We start from the raw sequence: 18,883 nt of genomic DNA on the forward strand, positions 1-18,883 counted from the left end.
CACGCAGGTTTTATACCGCAGGCCTCTACCCACTTGCAGTTTCTGTCTGTGGAGAAACTTGGTCCCTTGGTCTTCTCATAAATAATGTCCTGATATTTGGATTTGCTACCACATTGCTGATTTGATTTGTTTTAATACTTTGATTAACACACAAAGACATTCGCTTCATACTTACTGTTTTTGTGAGAGATTAGTGAGATTAAAAACCTTGCTAACAAAAACAAACAAACAAACAAAAAACCTTACTAAATACTCCAATAATATCAGTACTGGGGAGGTTGAGGCAGGAGGATTGCCACCAGTTTGAGGCCAATGAGGGCTATAAATAGAGATCTGGGTCAGAAATATGAGAAAGTCATAACAGACCTGCTCCAGACCCTGTCCTGGCAAGGCCCAGGTCCCCAGGTCAGGTGGCTGGGGTCAGTGGCTGCTTCCCTCCTCCCCAGATCCTCGCCTCTGTTGAGTTCCTCCTGTCTGTGCCTCCCTTTCCTCAGCTCTGACCCACAGGCACTAGTGAGCAGCTTCGTGAGTTTTCTCTAGACATCCTTTCCCCGCTCCACGCTGGAGTCTACAGTCAGTCAAAAAGCTTGAGATTTGCCTCAGACTGAACAGGAGGTGGCGCTAAAGCTCTTACCTAAGACACTGTGCTTGGTGAACCTCACATTGCTACTTAGTTATACCCATGTATTTATTTAGGAGGCTAGGAGGGTAGTTCAGTCACAGTGTGTGCTTAGCAGAGAGAGACTGTGGCTTTAATCTTTAGCACATATGTGCGTGTGAATAGACATATACACACATAGTCATACATATACATGCACATATATATGGACCTAAAAGAAGGTTTTTTTATTGGTGCTGATGTTAACATATTTAAAAATTTTTAATTACAGTTATATGTGTATGGGAGGGGGGAACTATTCTCAAACCAGAAAAGAGTAGAGGATACCCTGGAGTGGGAGGGTGCTAAGCTATGGGTGATGGGAACTAAACTCGGGTTCTCTCAAAGAGCCATACATGTTAATAGGCACTGAGCTGTTTATCCGGCCCATAATACATTATTTTGAGGAAATAGGGAGTCCTATAGCCCAGGCTGGCCCTGAACTCACTATGTAATCGAAGATGACCTTGAGTTTGTGATCCTCCTGCCTTTACCTCCCAAGAGTTAGAGTTATAGACGTGCACCACCAGGTCGGGTTCTCTTCAGTATGGTTTTTACTGTGGCTCAAGGCAACTTATGTTTTACATTGCATTCTGGGTTAAACATGTTTACTTCTGGTTCTGTTTGTTTTGTTTTGTTTTTTCAGTTCAATCCTTATTATGGTGTGTTTGCTGTTTCTCTTTAAAGCTTGCAAACCAGGCGGGAATCCCTCCAGGTGTCTACAACGTTATTCCCTGCTCTAGAAACAAGGCCAAGGAAGTGGGAGAGGTCCTGTGTACCGATCCATTGGTGTCCAAAATTTCCTTTACTGGCTCAACAGCAACGGGGAAGGTATGTAATGTCAGAGTCAAACAGGTGTTATTCTAATGCTTTCTATTTACAGGGTGTAAGATTACTATCGTATGGTTTTGTTTAATTTTATTGGAGACAAGGTCTACATAGCCCTGGCTGGCCAGGAACTTGCTATGTAGACCAGGCTGGTCTTGAACTCACAGAGAGATCCACTTGTCTCTCAAGTGCTGGGATTGAAGAAATATACCACCATGCCTGGCCTGTCGTGTCATTGTTGAATTGATGGTATGGTTTAAAACTCAAGTCAGTGTTAACGTTGTTCGTCTTTGCCATTGCGGCAGCCCGCAATGTCACTGTCCTTCCTCCCCTTCTGTAAATAATCACTTCTACTTCCCTACTACCTTCCTAGCCATTTTTTAAAATCAAATCTATCAAAATAAAAATCTGTATTCTCCAGAATACATTGTATACATGTATGATCTTCTCAAAGAATAAATATAAATATATTTAAAACAATATATTCTCATGTTTCCTTTTTCTTATGCAAAATGATATCTAAAGCAAGGTGACTTTGTGCCTACCTTAAATTTTCATCCTTGGGTAATTTTGTAAAACAAAGGTTTAGCTGCCTTCTATGCTGGTTTTCTGTTGTTGTAAAATACGTGAGAAAAGTAACTTAAAGGAGGAGGCATTTTGAGGACGTTTGGCTCCTGGTGTAGGAGGTTCCGTTCCTGTCCATGGTCACTTGGCTCCCTTGTTTTCTTTCCTGTAGTGAGGCAGAAGTCTCATGGCAGGAGGCCTTGGTGGCAAAGAGCTGCTAACCTTCTAGTGGCCAGGAAACAAAGAGAGAGAGAAAGGGTCCAGGACCAGATACATCCTCCAAACACATTTCCCCATGACATCCTTCCTGAGCTAGACCCCAGTCCCTAATGAGTACCCCACTCAGCTAGAACTGGTGACCACTCTTTGGACATCTGGGCCATCAGAGGAAGGTACTTTCTGTGCAAACAATAACATCCTGGCCGTTGATTTGGATGCTCACATTATTTTCCTCCTACTGTGCCTCCTGCAGATCCTGCTACATCACGCAGCAAATTCTGTGAAGCGTGTCTCCATGGAGTTGGGTGGCCTCGCCCCATTCATTGTCTTTGACAGTGCCAACGTAGACCAGGCCGTCGCGGGGGCAATGGCGTCTAAATTTAGGAATGCTGGGCAGGTGAGTCATGCAGAATGTTTTAGTGCTGGGGTAAGGGGATGTGTATGTGTTTTACAAAGACCAAGGCCTTGACTCTCTTACTGGTTCCTTTGTTCATCTGCTCAGTCATTTTGTAGCAAGTGTTTACCTAGTACTTTCTGTCAGGCATGAGGTAGGCTTGAATAGTCCAAAGAGAAGTAAGAGCTAGTCTGTTGCTTCAAAGCGTTTCCAGAATTGCAAATGTCTTTATGTATATGTGTTTGGTGTATGTGTCTCAATGTACAGACATGTAGGCCCATGACCTCTTTCCAGTATATGCAGAAGCCAGAGGAGGATGGCTGGCATCCTCTATCACTCTCTACCTTATACCCCTGAGACAGGGTCTCTCACTGAACCTGGATCTAGATAGGCCAGCAAGCCCTGGTGATACACTTAGCTTCCCATTCCCACTGGTGCTGGGACTACAAGCAAGAGCAGCCACACCTGGCTTTGTTATGAGGGTACCAAGGATTTGAACGCAAGTCTGAATGTTATATAGTATCTTTTTTTACCCACTGAACCATTTCCCCAACTCCTTGTCTTCTAATCAAATAATCCTTCCTCACTTCTTTCTCCCACCTCTTGAATCATCTTGTCATGGTGTTCCCTTCCCAGTTTGAACACAATGTTTAACAGCTAAGGCCTGAGGTCTCCCGTGGTATAGGAAAGAAGGCAGGAAAACCCCAAAGTTGACACAGAGCAGGGCGCATGGAGCAGCGTGAGCACTGAGTGGTAGCTGTGTGCAGTGGTTGTGAGGACTGGATGAGCTGACGCTAGCCTAGAAACCCTAGATGTCAGATCTGGCAGCACCTTCAAGACTTCTGATACAAACCTAGGAGCTGAAAGCAAAAAGACTGAGTGACTTGGTGCTATGAGCCAAGGGTCCTGTAAACCCTCTTTTCCTGCTGATGTCCAAGCCACTGCTATTGCTTAAGGCATATTCTTATGACCTATATGTCTTAAGGACATTCATTGGTGTCCAAAATTTCCTTTACTGTCAGGCATCCAGGCTTAAGACATATTCATAGACAACTGGGCCTTAAGAGTACAATCAGCAAACAGAAAATCATTGGCATTGTTTTTAAAGACAGGAGCTTCCCTTGTAGCCCAGCCTGGCCCTGAATTTGCTGTGTAGCACAGACTGGTGGGGGACCCTCATCCCTCCTGGAGTTAGAAGGGGATGCTGCATGTGCAGCCCAGTGAACTTCTTAAATGCTTCCTAGAGAAATAACCTCCAAAGGTCATGACATGAAAGAGGGGTGGGGACGCAACTATCCTATATTATTTTACTTCTTTGTTTTGACTTTTGGTAGTCAGATTTACCTTTTCATAAAACCTCAATAACTTGTTGTTTGTTTGTTTACAGAATTAGAATTGTTTTTAATCAAACACAAAATGTCAGTAGAGGTCTACTACAAAACTACGACTGTGAACTCTGTCAAGCCACTAAAAACTCATAGGTCGCAATTATACACATATTTATTTCTACAAGGAAAACAGAAAAATTATCAATGATAACTACATTTCCTACAGTATGGTTATATTTTATCATTTTAAAATGTGAACTCTAACTGGATATAAAATAAGCAAGAGTCTCAATAATTTAACCTGACGTAGAAGACGGTCTTAAAGTTATAAGCTTTCAAAAAATATTTTTTTGTTTTATAAGTGTATTTTCCTGCATGCATGTATGTACACAGTGTGTGTCCAATGCCCTCAGAGGCCAGAAGAGGACATCTAAGCCCCCGAAACTGTTAGGAATTTCCATGCGAGTGCCAAGAACTGAACCTGGTTCCCTGCAAATACTCTTAACCTCGGAGCCTTCTTTCCAGACCCCCTTCCTAATTTTATGGTTTTGGGGTTTTTTATATTTTGGGTTTTTTTTGGTTTTTTTTTTTTTTGACAGAATTGGAAATAGGACCCATGGCCCATGTATGCCAGGCAAGCAATCTACCACAGAACTCTGTTTCCAGTCCTTATTTTTATTTTTAATTACATGCATAAGTGTGTGACCATGTGTGTCCAAAAAAGGGCATTGGATCCTGTAAACCTGGAGTTATAGGCAGTTGCGAACATGGGTTCTAGGACCCAAACTCAGGTCCCCTTCAAGAGCAGTAATAACTGCTGAGCCATTTCTCTGGCCCCAAAAGAAAGGCCTTGTATCCGTTTTTGAAATTACAGATCCAGCCAAGCTCTTGAACTGGGACGGAGGATGTGAGTTTACCTGACCTCATATCCCCCCCCCCCCCCCCCCCCCGGGCTCTGCTCTCTGATGTCGCTGCATCTCTCTCCTCGGGAACATTACAGCCTTTGCTCTTCTAACCCATCTGCTTTATAATAGCATATTGGATTTCTGGTTTTGTAGTTCTTTGGTTTTTTTTTCACATAGCTATGTATTCTGGCTCAGACACTGAGCTCTCGGTGTGCGGTAGCTATGGGAAGAGCTGGAGTGGTGTGAGCACCCAGTGCCTCCATCCCCGAGGCCACGCCCACCTGGAAAGAACACGGAAGGCCGGACTGATGAGAGCCACCTCGGGAAGGGTTGTCTTACATCTCCTGCATCTGCCGCTTCTGGAAAACTAACTGTGGGTTTGTTTTGTCCTCTGTCTAGACTTGCGTTTGCTCAAACAGATTCTTGGTACAGCGGGGTATCCACGATTCCTTTGTAACGAAATTTGCGGAAGCCATGAAGAAAAGCCTGCGTGTAGGTAACGGATTTGAGGAAGGAACGACTCAAGGGCCGTTAATTAATGAGAAAGCTGTAGAAAAGGTGAGCTGGTTTTCATTATCTGCATTAAGGGAATCTTGTCATATCAGTCTCAAAGGCTTCATTACATATAAGGATTTTTCGTAAGGTGCCCACCAAGGCTGTTTTGGAAATAATGGGAAAATGAAAAAAAGTGGGTTGTTTTTTTTTGTTTGTTTTGTTTTGTTTTTTTTGTTGTTGTTTTTAAAGTGAACTCCTACGGATGCATATGATTGAGTGGTGGTGTCTGGACATGCGCTTCCCAGCTCCGCCTGAGAACTCAAGACTGGGTTCCTTAGGTCTTCTGCCTTCCTGTATCTTCTGTTCCCAGTGGCGATAGGTTTTTTCCTGATGTTCTTCCAGAAGAATTCTAACAAAGGCACCAGAAAATGCACATAGCCTTGCAGGTTAGGAGTGGCAGAGGGAAGCTATTTTTAGAAAGAAATTGCTAATTGACCATCCCAGGCTGGAGGACTGGCAGGGTGAGGTTTCTCCATTACACTTGTGTTTGTTTGGCTTTAGCCTCGGTTTTAAATTCTGTTTATTTACTTAGTGTATCTGAGATCTGAGTGTGAGTATAGGGGGTAGGGGAGGGCACAGGTGTGCCACAGCACCGGTACGGAGATCATAGGACAAGCGCTAGAGTCCTTCTGTCTGTACACATGGGTACTCAGGTTCTCAGGATTGGCAGCAAGCGTGTGTACCTGCTGACCCATCTCACTATTACCTGCTGATTCATCTCACTATTACCTGCTGACTCATCTCACTATTACCTGCTGACCCATCTCACTATTACCTGCTGATTCATCTCACTATTACCTGCTGACCCATCTCACTATTACCTGCTGACCCATCTCACTATTACCTGCTGACCCATCTCACTATTACCTGCTGACCCATCTCACTATTACCTGCTGATTCATCTCACTATTACCTGCTGACCCATCTCACTATTACCTGCTGACCCATCTCACTGTTACCTGCTGACCCATCTCACTATTACCTGCTGACCCATCTCACTGTTACCTGCTGACCCATCTCACTATTACCTGCTGACCCATCTCACTATTACCTGCTGACCCATCTCACTATTACCTGCTGACCCATCTCACTATTACCTGCTGATTCATCTCACTATTACCTGCTGACCCATCTCACTATTACCTGCTGACCCATCTCACTATTACCTGCTGACCCATCTCACTGTTACCTGCTGACCCATCTCACTATTACCTGCTGATTCATCTCACTATTACCTGCTGACTCATCTCACTATTACCTGCTGACCCATCTCACTGTTACCTGCTGACTCATCTCACTATTACCTGCTGACCCATCTCACTGTTACCTGCTGATTCATCTCACTATTACCTGCTGACCCATCTCACTGTTACCTGCTGACCCATCTCACTGTTACCTGCTGACCCATCTCACTGTTACCTGCTGACCCATCTCACTATTACCTGCTGACCCATCTCACTATTACCTGCTGACCCATCTCACTGTTACCTGCTGATTCATCTCACTATTACCTGCTGACCCATCTCACTATTACCTGCTGACTCATCTCACTATTACCTGCTGACCCATCTCACTGTTACCTGCTGATTCATCTCACTATTACCTGCTGACCCATCTCACTGTTACCTGCTGACCCATCTCACTGTTACCTGCTGACTCATCTCACTGTTACCTGCTGACCCATCTCACTATTACCTGCTGATTCATCTCACTATTACCTGCTGACCCATCTCACTATTACCTGCTGACCCATCTCACTATTACCTGCTGACCCATCTCACTGTTACCTGCTGACCCATCTCACTATTACCTGCTGACTCATCTCACTATTACCTGCTGATTCATCTCACTATTACCTGCTGATTCATCTCACTATTACCTGCTGATTCATCTCACTATTACCTGCTGACCCATCTCACTGTTACCTGCTGACTCATCTCACTGTTACCTGCTGACCCATCTCACTGTTACCTGCTGACCCATCTCACTATTGCCTGCTAACACATCTCGCTATCTCTGTTTTTAAGTTTTCATTAAAATTAAGCATTTTATCTTGGCATTTTCATGCATGTATTTCATCATATTTCCTTCTTACCCGCCCCGACTCCCCCTTCCCACTCTCTGCTTGCTGATCCCTTTTCTCTCCCAAGTTGTCCCCACTCTGCTTTCACATGTCCCATTTGTTTTAATGTTTAAAAAAAAATCTTTTTAAGTGAGGGGGCCAGAGGTTAGGTGTTCTTAGAGCTTCTTCTAGAGTTACAGGCAGTTGTCAGCTACTCAACAAGGGTGCTAGGAACCAAACCTGAGTCCTCTGCAGGAACAATCAGTGCTCTTAACCAGGGACCCATCACCTCCGATTTCCTATAACGCCGTTGGATTGTCGGCTTTCTCTTAAGCATCATTCAATCTTAGGTTGTCTTATTCATCGTTGCCCTTGGAATACTAGGCTATACCATATATATCCTACACACACACACTATAGGCAAGGAATGCAGCATGCTAGACCATCTGGGTTTGTATCAAAATATTGTATGATGTTTATTCAATAGTGAAATCAGCTAAGAACACATTTCTGAGACCGAACATCTGTCATGGGCAAGCAATGCCATTATATTTGAGATGTATCCAAACATCTCTTCAACCCAGACAGAAGTAGACAAGTGGTCTAAGCGTACAACCAGCCCAGCATCCATAAATGCAAAGCTCAGAGAAGCGATGGGCTATCCAGAGTCCGTTCTCTCCTTCCACCATGTGATTCCCAGGAATCGAGTCTTGACTGGTTTTCTGCTGTTTAACATTTTAGGGGATTGTACAATTTGGAAAAGGTCCCTATCCAGCTTTCCCTGGTGCCCTTCTTCTCATCTCTCAGGTAGAGAAGCAGGTGAATGACGCAGTTGCCAAAGGGGCCACGGTTGTGACGGGTGGAAAGCGACACCAAAGTGGAGGAAATTTCTTTGAGCCCACCCTGCTCAGCAATGTCACCAGGGACATGCTCTGCATCACTGAGGAGACCTTTGGGCCTCTGGCACCAGTCATCAAGTACGTTCCTCCAGTAGTGGAAGGAGGGAGACGCTTGGGAAGGAAAAGCTAGTCTGAGAGAGAGAGAGAGAGAGAGAGAGAGAGAGAGAGAGAGAGAGAGAGAGAGAGAGAGAGATTGATTGAGAGATTGATTCCTAAGCTGTTTCCAAGGCTGGGTAGGAAGGCTGAGCAGATGCAGTCAGCTGCATAGCAGAGTTGAACAGTCAGAGTCAAGCAGCAGAGTCGTCTTTCTGATAGTTGGGGTTTGATTTTGGAGTTTGTGTATTCAGGTGCACATATAGGTCAGCCCTGGGTGTTACTTCTTGGGAGCTGTCCACCTTAAACTTGGAGAGAGGGTCTCTCACTGCAACCCAGGACTCTCCAGGTAGAGTAGGTTGGTTAGACCTGGGATCCCAAGCACAGGCCACCACAACTGAGTTTTCATACGGGTTCTGGGGGATTGAACTCAGCACTTACCAACAGAGCCAGGTATCTCCCTAGTCCTAGCCCCAGTTTTTGGTGTTTGTGTTTTGTCTTTGTTGAGTGGTGTGGAAGGTGGTTATTGTTGGTTTTAGTTTTGGGTGTTTGTCTGTTTGAAACAAGGCCTCGTCTGTAACCCAGGCTGGCCTTAAACTCTCAACTTTCTTGCTTTAGCCTCCCCTATAGGCATACACCATACCTAATTTCAAGCACAAAATTCATCAAAATCCCTCATTTAGATTTCTTAATGCCTCTAAACTTACTTTCCCCCACCGATTTCTAAGCATATTTTTCTAATACCCTCAAGGCCTCTATCCTCTCAGTCTATAGGAAATGAACTATAACCTTGTATAATCTTTTATCCAACCTTAATAAATAATCATTCTCAGATCAGTGGTCTGACAATATTCCGTTTTCTACTTAGATCCAGGACCTGGAAGGGCTCAGAAGAAGATGTCAGATCTGCTGGGCCTGGAGTTAAGAGTTGTGAGCCACATGTGGGTGCTGGGAGTCCAACCCAGGTCCTCTGCAAGAGCAGCAAGTGCAGCAAGTGCTCTTAACTGATGAGCCAGCACTGCACCTAGCAGTCCTTTCCTTAAAGGATTTTGTTTGACGATGTCTCTCCTCGGTTGGTCCACTTTTCCCTCTCTCTCAGAGAAGGTGGACCACGTTGCTTTACCAGGTCTTGGAGAAGGCTGAGTTACCATGTCTGCACTTCTACTCCACTCATTTCTCCTCCCCTTGGATCTCTTTGCAACTCTGGCCTCCTCCTTGTCAGTATTTAGGAAGTGAATCGGGAGAGCATAAAGCTGGTTTCTCTATTCCTCAGCTCACAGATTTTGCTCATGACCTGCTTTAACTCCGGCAGGTTTGATAAGGAGGAAGAGGCCGTCGCTATCGCAAATGCAGCTGAGGTTGGATTGGCAGGTAGGTTTTCCGACTGGCGGCCACCGTCGTCATGACGCAAGTAAAGGCCAACCTCCGCCTTTTGAGCATTACTCTTACGTTCTGAATTACAGTCAGGAGCAAGCTGAAAAGGCTCACCCAGCCACACTCTGGGGCAGGACTGAGCAATGTGGGCTTGTTTATAGACAACTAGGACCGACTGCAAGGCTTAAGCATCTTGCCCTCTGAAGGAGGAGGGGCTGACGAGCTGGAAGCGAGCACAGACGCGCATGCTTACAAAGGCCCAGTGGGACTGGGAAGGACCCCAGCAAAAGAGAAACAGACGCTTAACGTGATGGCCAAGGTTCTTAGGATGAAAATGTGGACAAAACCAACCTGGGCCTTTCTTTACCTGCAAGCAGGAGAATCCCGGGGTCCCTGTGACTAGGCAAGCACCCTCAGAGGCAGGCGCGTGTGACTTTCAGAAGAATTCCTCAAGCTGTCTGCGTCCCTTTGTTCCCCTGCTAGGTTACTTTTACTCTCAAGACCCAGCCCAGATCTGGAGAGTGGCGGAGCAGCTGGAGGTCGGCATGGTCGGTGTGAATGAAGGACTGATCTCTTCAGTGGAATGTCCTTTTGGTGGGGTGAAACAGTCCGGCCTTGGGCGCGAAGGGTCCAAGTATGGCATTGACGAGTACCTAGAGGTCAAGTATGTGTGTTACGGAGGCTTGTAGGGTTCTGCACTTCTTTAAGAAATAAAACTACCTAGATCTGTAGGGACATTCCATCCATTTTTTTTTTTTTACAACAGATGAGTAGGTTATCAGAGTTAATGATTTTTTTAAAAATCCAGCCAGTCCTCATATCTTAGATGTAAATCCTAACCCTTCCCTTATCTAACTATGGACCAATAGATGCCATATACCTGTGGCTGTGGGTCCCAGCCAGTCCTGAGACCCCAGCACAACCCCACTGCCTCAGGACAAGGTACAGAGTGAATGTTCACATACCCTCTGGCACCTCACAAAGTATAGTCATTGTGTGGGCAGTGGGTCCCCAGTCCTTATGGGACTGTGCAACTTTGGTTCAGAATGCAGGGAAAAAGACGAGGTAATAGGACAGCTAGATTATGAGGAGGTGTGCATCCCTGCCTGGGCACCTGTCAGCTTTGATGAACAGCTGGCTGCCTGTTCCAGGGGGTTGTGGCAAAGGCTTTGGGTTCCTAAGACTTCTTTATAAAACGCACAGACTTCCTGTGCTCTGTGGAATGAGGGGGCGTTTCTCCTTGTTTCTGGGCTGCTGTTTAAATTACTGGGAGCAGAATTGCTTTGGGTTTGTTGCTGTTGTTTTGGTTTTGGTTTTGGTTTTGGTTTTGGTTTTTTTTGCTTTCTTTGGTTTATCTTGGTTTGGTTTGGCTTTATGCGACAGGGTCTTGCTAAGTAGCCTAGCTGGCTTTCAAACTCACAGGTCTCCTCTATCAGCCTCCAAAGTGCTAGGGTCCCAGGCATGCTCTACCACAGCTGGGTAAATGGAAGTCTCCAATGCCTTAAACTTACAGCTCGTGCTTCATTTTGTTCCTCATAGAAAATCAACCCAAACTGGAGGCAAAAGTCAGCAGAGTCGGGTTGGTAGGATGGAAACCATGGCTTTGTCCCTTCTCCAGAGCTGGGTGTTTAGTCCATGGCCTTGTGCATACTAGCATGTGTTCTGCCACTGAGCTATCGCTAGCTTTTTTTCCTTTCATTTTAATTTTTGAGGTAGTCTTGATACGTCACACTGGTTGGCCTTTAGCTCCTTATTGTCCTGCCTCAGCATCCTCCATAGCTAGGTGACAGGCCAGGCCAATGGACAGCAGGGGCTCCCAGCTGCCTCCTGCTGCCTTGGGTATGATGTTTAGGGCTCTGTGCCCCATGTGTAGAGATTCATGCTTGGCTTAAAGGACATTGTGAGCCTGGAAGGAAAAAAATGCTTCACAAAATGGTGGAAATGCAACTCAACTCCAGGAACCATTTTGATTACAAGCAGTACCTCACTGCCCCCCTCCTTGAACTCAGGAGGTGACTTTGTGGAGGAAAGAAACCAGGTGCCTCCTTGTTCACCTGAATAAGTCTGACCCAGGTTTTCTGTGCCAGGGTATGGCCACTGCTAACCCTGCAGAAGAGCAAATACACTTTAACCACTGTGAAAAATTATTCCCACAATTGCCAGTCTGCTGTGGGCGAGAGCTGAAGCCATGAATCTCAGGCACCTTTGTCCTAGAAAAAGCATTTATGCTTCGTGATTCAAAAACAAAGCACCACACACAGGGACCTGCAAGATAGCTTGGTGGGTAAAGGCTTTGCTGGACAAGCCTGGTGACCTGAGACCTGAGTTCTATCCCTGGAACCTACAGAAAGATGAAGAGAACCAACGTGACAGTGTTGACCTCTGACCTCCACAAATGCACCAGAAGCATGCACTCCTATACATTCAAAACACGAACACACACACACACACACATACACACACACATACATGCACACACATACACACGCACATACACGCACACACATACGCGCACACACACACACACACACCAAACACTGAAACTCCCTGCAACTGGTGTTGATCTCCCTTTGAAACAATTTAAGTGAGGAAAATCTAGGCCCTTGTAGACATGGCTCCCATCTACCTAGAAGCTGTTTATCCCTAGTAGGCAATAAAGGAGTTCTCTGCTCCATGCCCATCTGTGCAGAGAGCCCACTGGCACACTCTGTGGATGTTCAGTGAGACATCTACAGGAATGATAGCACAGTTAGCTGCGGTGGTTCCTAAACACTAAGTCCCAAGTCACTGGGAACTTCAAATAAGGATGTCATGGTTCTTAAGGTCCCTGAGCATAAGAAAGTAGACATCTTCATCCTAGGGACCCCACCCAAGGGGCAAGAATCATAACTCAGGATGTTCATAGTCTGTTTATTCTATTCTTCTGTATAGTTGGTTTCTACCACATTTTCTAATTAAAATTTAAAATTTTATAGATGTGGTATTTTTGCCTCCATGTATATCTGTGCACCACATGTGTGCTGGTTCCTTCAAGAGGCCAGAAAAGGGCATTGGATCACCTAGAAATGGAGTTATAGATGGTTATAGTCCACCTTCTGAGTTTGGGGAAGCAAGCAAACCCTAGCTGGTCCTCTGAAGATAGGCAGCCAAATCTTAACTTCTGAGCCACCTTGCCAACTCCAACATTTCTAATTTCTTAAGATTTGTGCCCATCTTTTTTTTTTTTTTTTTTTTGTCAATTAAGAATACAAATGCCTTGCTGGTATTTTGTAGAAAATGAATACACCCACGGAATGTGAACTTATTCCACATACACGTTAAACAGTGTCAACCAGTGGGTTCCTGGACTGTGTGGCAAGTTTGTACTTTTTGTGTGTGCATGTTTGATTTACTGGGTAGATCACTGGCCCACACATTTGTTACAATAAATGTAATCAACTTTTGTAATAATGGGGATGGGTATCAGTGGTAAAGTATATCATTAGCATTCCGGAGATGATGGGATTAATCATCACCAAAACGTAACCATGAAAGAACATCTTCCTTAGAAAAATGCTTTTGGGTTATGGGAAGATGATGAGTTTGGTTTTTGATATTGTTTTTAAAGAGGATCTCCTGTTAGCCTTAAACTCCTGGGCTCAGATGATCCTTAGCTTCCCAAATATCTGTAACTGTAGGCATGTTGTCACCAAATCAGCTACGAGTAGATTTTTTTATTATTAAGGGTTTTTGAGTTTGGGTCTCATGTAGTTCAGGCTCACCTAGGAATTCTCCTGCTCTACTTCCTGTGTTGGACTCACGCCTGCGACCATGCCCAGCTAAGGAGTGTTTTTTGATGAGCCTTTGTTACTGTTCCATAAGATATGTAACAGGTGGGAGTTTTTGAAGATGTCTATACAGTTATGTAAAAACAAGGCTTAATGAACCACAACCTGTAAGCCAGATCTGACCTGCCACCTGATTTTGTATAACTCATGAGTTTAAAGTGTTTTTATATATCCCAATGGATTGGGGTGGGTTAGAACTGTTATTTCCTGAAACCTGTGAGTGAACAGCCTCAGTGCCCCATGCCTGAGTAGCTGTGTTGTGACAGTCTGGCCTGCAGAGCCTAAAGGATTTGCTACAAAGCTGCTAAAAAGGGTTTACAGCCCAAGCGGGAGACACTGGCCTCGCCTGTCTATGAGGCATTATTTTATTCTATTAAACACCTTCTGTGAAAAGGGCACATTTTCTGGGCCTTTGTTATCAGGACTTCTTGGCAGTAATTATCAACTCGAATGATACTAGCCTGATGCTAATCCTGTCTCCCAGGTAGTGGGGCTCACTCAAAGTGTCAGAGTTCATCAGTGTTCTACATCTGAGGGCCTTTAAGCAGGGCCCCAAAGCAAGTCCTTGGTTCTTCTTTCGGTATCTTTGTTCTTCTGGGACTTGCGGGAGAATAAAGATCAGACAAGCCTATTTTGTGATGTGATGACCTTCCAATTGGATCCTGTGGCTTGTCCTCTCTGAAGGCCGGATCCCAGTGTTTTAGTTACCCCTGTGCAGCTACTTCAAAACAGAATTTTACTTGAATACTTAATACTGTGATTGTTTCATGCCATACTTTGTGAGACAAATCTCATGAGTTGTTGAGGAATATATATTGCTCTATAAACATGTATACATTGCTTCATTTTTCTAGTGTGTGACATTGTGTGATCAACAGAGTTGAACCTAATAAATGTTTAACAGGATTTCTTATTTCTGGGTTAAAGTGAGTGGCTGTGTTGTTTTTGCCCTTTTTATACCAGGTCATTGTTGACAGCTTTTTTTTTTTTTAAATCGTTTGAGTTTTGACTGGATAGTGTTAGATCAAATCAATGTGAATGTAAAATTATACTTCCTAACCAGCAGTCCCAGATCAGTGAGGACCTCATGCTGGGAGCTAAGCTAATAGCACTGGCACTTCAGCAACACCACGTGGTCCAGACCTGTGTCTTAGCTTGTCAGTGATGGGCAGTTACCCAAGGTCATGCCCCAGCTCTCTCCAGTCTGTCTTCTACACACTCCACAGTTAGCCACTTTTTTCCAGTTTTTTATTTTTACAGAGAAGTATGAGAAAGGCATTTTCTGAGCCCCTGGTATCCAGATACGATCCTGGAATACGAATGTGAACACTTGTCTGAGTGCATTTTCGGTTGCTAATAACACAATACCACAGCTTGGGTAAGTTGTATTGTTTTAGCTCATGGCTCTGGTACAAGGCCAAGGCAATGGCCTTGCTAGCAGAATCCCTAGGCTGTATAGAGCATAATATGCAAAAGACCTAAGCAAACTGGCCTTTACAAGAGACTCACCCCTAAAGCTCCATTAAATTCCTAAATGGTTGCATTGGTGAAGGCAAAGCCTTAGTCAGCTATGGAAAGGTCCTGTATGACCCCGCCTCCTGGGCCTACAGGTGGCCCACTCCTCTCTGGAGTTCTCCTACTAGGTGCCCCCCCCCCAACCCTCAGTGGGGCTTAGTCACCTTATGACACCAGTAAAATTGGATTAGGACCCAGACTGACTGCTTCATTTTGAACCACTCTTAAAGGGCTTATCTCTTCCTACATTCTAGAATTTGGGGGTTAGGAGTTCAACGTACAAATTTTGCCCCCAGGGTCCCCTGTGCCCAGGGAAACCGGCTGTCTTCAAATTTTGACTTGGAATGTTGACACGAGCTTTCCCTCCCCATCCCCAACTCCCAGAGAGTTCATTTAAGGTGCAACAGCAGTGGGAACTCCAGGCAGAGCCTTGACCAGGGTTGAGCAGAGACCAGGACGAGAGGGCAAGCTCCCAGGCCTCAAGGCTCAGAGTTCCTCGCAGGTCCCAGCTGGACATGATGAAGGCAGGAGGGTGGTACTGCTTCACAAATCAAGACAGAAAGGGTTGGGTGTGGACTTCAAGTACTACCTCAATATAGAGCCTGCAGCGTTTGCTCCCAGACCTGATGGTTTCGCCCCTGCAGAGTGCACAGGGAACCGCCTCTGAGTGGCAACTGACAGAGGCGCAGACAGCCCCACCTTACTCTGCTCTGTGGCTACTAAGCTCCTAGTGGGGCTTTCTTCCCAGAGCGCCACAAAAAAAGAGGACCCTGGGTGATTCCCCCAGGGCTGCTCAGAGGGCCTCCTCCAACCCCTGGCTTGCTGATGAGTTCAGAAAGATTCAGTTGATGAGGGTTACATTAATCCCGAGGACAGAGGCCAAGCCCAATCCCGAGGAACCGGAAGCACAGCCAGGCTCTGGCATGTCCATACCAGGGGCACTTTCCTTTACATGTTGGGCGGTCCACAGACCTCTGCTCTCCGGGGAGTCACTTCAGCAATGGGAAAGCAGAACGCAGGAGCGCTGGAAGCCTCTTCCTCTAAGAAAAAAACGAAGTGTGTTCTGGGGCAAGGGAGAAAGCTGACCTAGAAAAGAAAAAAGGGGGGTGGGGGCATACATAGTTAGACCTTTGAGAACATTTTTTAAAGTGTTTGTTTGTTTTCATGAGGGAAAAAAAAATGTGTTAATCAGCTGTCACCGGTCACAATACCTGCGATTTGATGAATTTACAAGAAGGAAGGGTCTATTCTGACTCACCGGTCTAGTCCACCGTTGCGAGCAGCTTACTTTGGGACTGGGCCCAGAATGAGCATCAACAGAGCTGGGCTGAGGAAAACGGCTCCCATGGCGGGTGGAGAAGCAGAGCGAGGAAGGCACGCACCCAGTGAGGTCACTTCCTTCCACCGGACCCCACTTCTTAAAGCTTCCAGTGTGTTCCAGCAGTGGCGGGGTTTGGGGATCAAGTCTTCCCACACTTTGGCCTTTCTGGGACATTTTAGATCCAACAGCGGCCAAAAGTCATTGTCGTTGTTATGGTGTATATTTGGTTCATTTCCCTTTCAAAAACTCAGTAAAATAAAGAACTCTTGCAAGACCGTGATGATCAAGGAGACTTTTAATTCACAGACCTGAGGAGTAGCACTCCGGGGCTCCACAATTTACCCCAACAAAATTGCTAATAGACTGATGGAGACAACTTCGTGGCGGAGGAGATCCAAAAATGAATACATCCAGCATCAATTCTACAAAACTAGAAACTTCAAAGACATCTAGTAGTGTGGTTTTAGGGAAGGTGTGTCTATGAAGGATCGCACAAAATCGTTTAGGGTGACATACTCATTAGCTCAGTTAGAGTGGCGGCTCCCGGGCATGGCCATACCTCAAAATCTATCACATTATACTTAGTATGTGCAGTTTATTCTAAGTGAATTATACCCCAATATACTTTTTTAAAAATGACTTTTCCCGCAGTGCTATGAACTGAATTTAGGTGCTCACACACGTAGGTAAATTCCTAGTTGTAAATTGGTTTTTGTTTTTGTTTTGTTTTGTTTTGTTTTATAAATACTGTCAGGGCTGTGCATGGTGGCATAGGACTTTAATCCCAGCACACTTGAGAGGAAGATCTCTATTAATTGCAGGCCAGCCACAAAATACAGTGGAGAGAGAGAGAGAGAGAGAGAGAGAGAGAGAGAGAGAGAGAGAGAGAGAGAGAGGAAGGAAGGAAGGAAGGAAGGAAGGAAGGAAGGAAGGAAGGAAGGAAGGAAGGAAGGAAGGAAGGAAGGAAGGAAGGGGAAAAAGGAAGGAAGAAAAGAAGAAAGAAATAGAGAGAGAGAGAAAGAAAGTTAGTTTGCAGCAGGGACAGAATGTCCTTTAATATTGATAGAAAGCCACTGAGCTGAGACTGGTCAATTCAAGCTGACTGTCCTCAGGAAGGACCTGTGAGTTTCAGATATTGTGTTTGTTTTCCCAATATTGATACAGCAAATAATAGTTTTACTCTTTGTTCATTTGGTGTGTGTGTGTGTGTGTGTGTGTGTGTGGTTTTCTTTTGATTTGAGACAGGCTCTTTCTATGGAGCCTGACTGTCCTAGAACTTACTATGTAGACCAGGTTGGCCTTGAACTCACAGAAATCTGCCTGCTCAGTATGCCATTATACCTGGCTAAGTGTTTTAGACTTTGCAGACAACTCCTACTACAGTCTATTTAAAACCTTTTTGTGGGCTGGAGAGATGGCTCAGTGGCTATGAGCACTGACTGCTCTTCCAGAGGACCTGAGTTCAATTTCCAGCAATGGTGGCTCATTACACATGGTGGCTCACAACCATCTGTAATGGGGATCTGGTGCCCTCTTCTGGCGTGTCTGAAGACTGCGACAGTGTACTCACATACACGAAGTAAATAAAATTGGAAAAAAAAAAAGTCTTTTTGTAAGATAAGAGCAGCCATGGGGTCATTCATACATAAACACATGAATGATCATGGCCCAAAAACTTTTTACAGACACAAATTTGAAAATCATATTAGGCATGTGATCAAAACATTTCAATTTTTTTCCCAACCATATAAATCTTAAAACCTGGAGCTGGAGATATAATTCAGGGGTAGAGCCTACCATACATCAGACTCCAGGCTTCTGTCTCCAATACTGAGGGAGAAAAAAGAAAAAAGATTACAGTAAAAACATTTTTTAAAAATCCCTTTTTAGCACGTGCAGCATAAGAAAACAGGTAACAGTCTCCTGACCCATCTCCAGGGACCCTCTCTATAGGGAGGACCAGAGGATCAGAGGATTAAACGGTCCTCCCTGGTGCCTGGCAGGCTGCTTGAACTGACTGATCTCCGCAGGTTTATCTCTCAGTGTTAGAGGACATTCTGTCCTCCGCTGGAGAGACTTGTAAGTGGCAGCCGTGTGGGCGAAGTGTGTAGATTCAGGCCAGTGTCCCTTGACCACAGCCCCAGATTTAGCCACATTAGCAGAGGGAAAATACAGTTCTCCTTCAAAGAAGACTTTTCCTTAGATCAGCATATGTATGGAATACAAGAGTCAACACCTGGTCAAAACATGTGGAAGATAATACATTTAAACGAATAAAATCAAGACTCAGCATCCAGGATATCTTGGTCACATAAAAATAATAATAATTTTAAAAAAGTCC

At 45.0% G+C, this 18,883-nt stretch overlaps 1 protein-coding gene across 1 annotated transcript in view; it reads left to right on the plus strand.

The window, feature by feature from the left end:
• Positions 1-14,632, plus strand: part of Aldh5a1 (aldehyde dehydrogenase 5 family member A1) — a 36,753-nt gene extending 22,121 nt beyond the window's left edge. Inside the window, exons 5-10 of the mRNA XM_021180175.3 lie at positions 1,346-1,489; positions 2,523-2,666; positions 5,296-5,454; positions 8,321-8,490; positions 9,818-9,876; positions 10,363-14,632. Of these exons, the coding sequence (XP_021035834.1) occupies positions 1,346-1,489; positions 2,523-2,666; positions 5,296-5,454; positions 8,321-8,490; positions 9,818-9,876; positions 10,363-10,568 (882 nt within the window). The 3' untranslated portion in view covers positions 10,569-14,632. The remainder of the gene's footprint in view (positions 1-1,345; positions 1,490-2,522; positions 2,667-5,295; positions 5,455-8,320; positions 8,491-9,817; positions 9,877-10,362) is intronic.
• Positions 14,633-18,883: the final 4,251 nt, after the last annotated feature.

This window comes from Mus caroli, unplaced genomic scaffold (assembly GCF_978045245.1).
Source record: "Mus caroli unplaced genomic scaffold, Mus_caroli_1 scaffold_15, whole genome shotgun sequence".
Classification (NCBI taxonomy): Eukaryota; Metazoa; Chordata; class Mammalia; order Rodentia; family Muridae; genus Mus; species Mus caroli.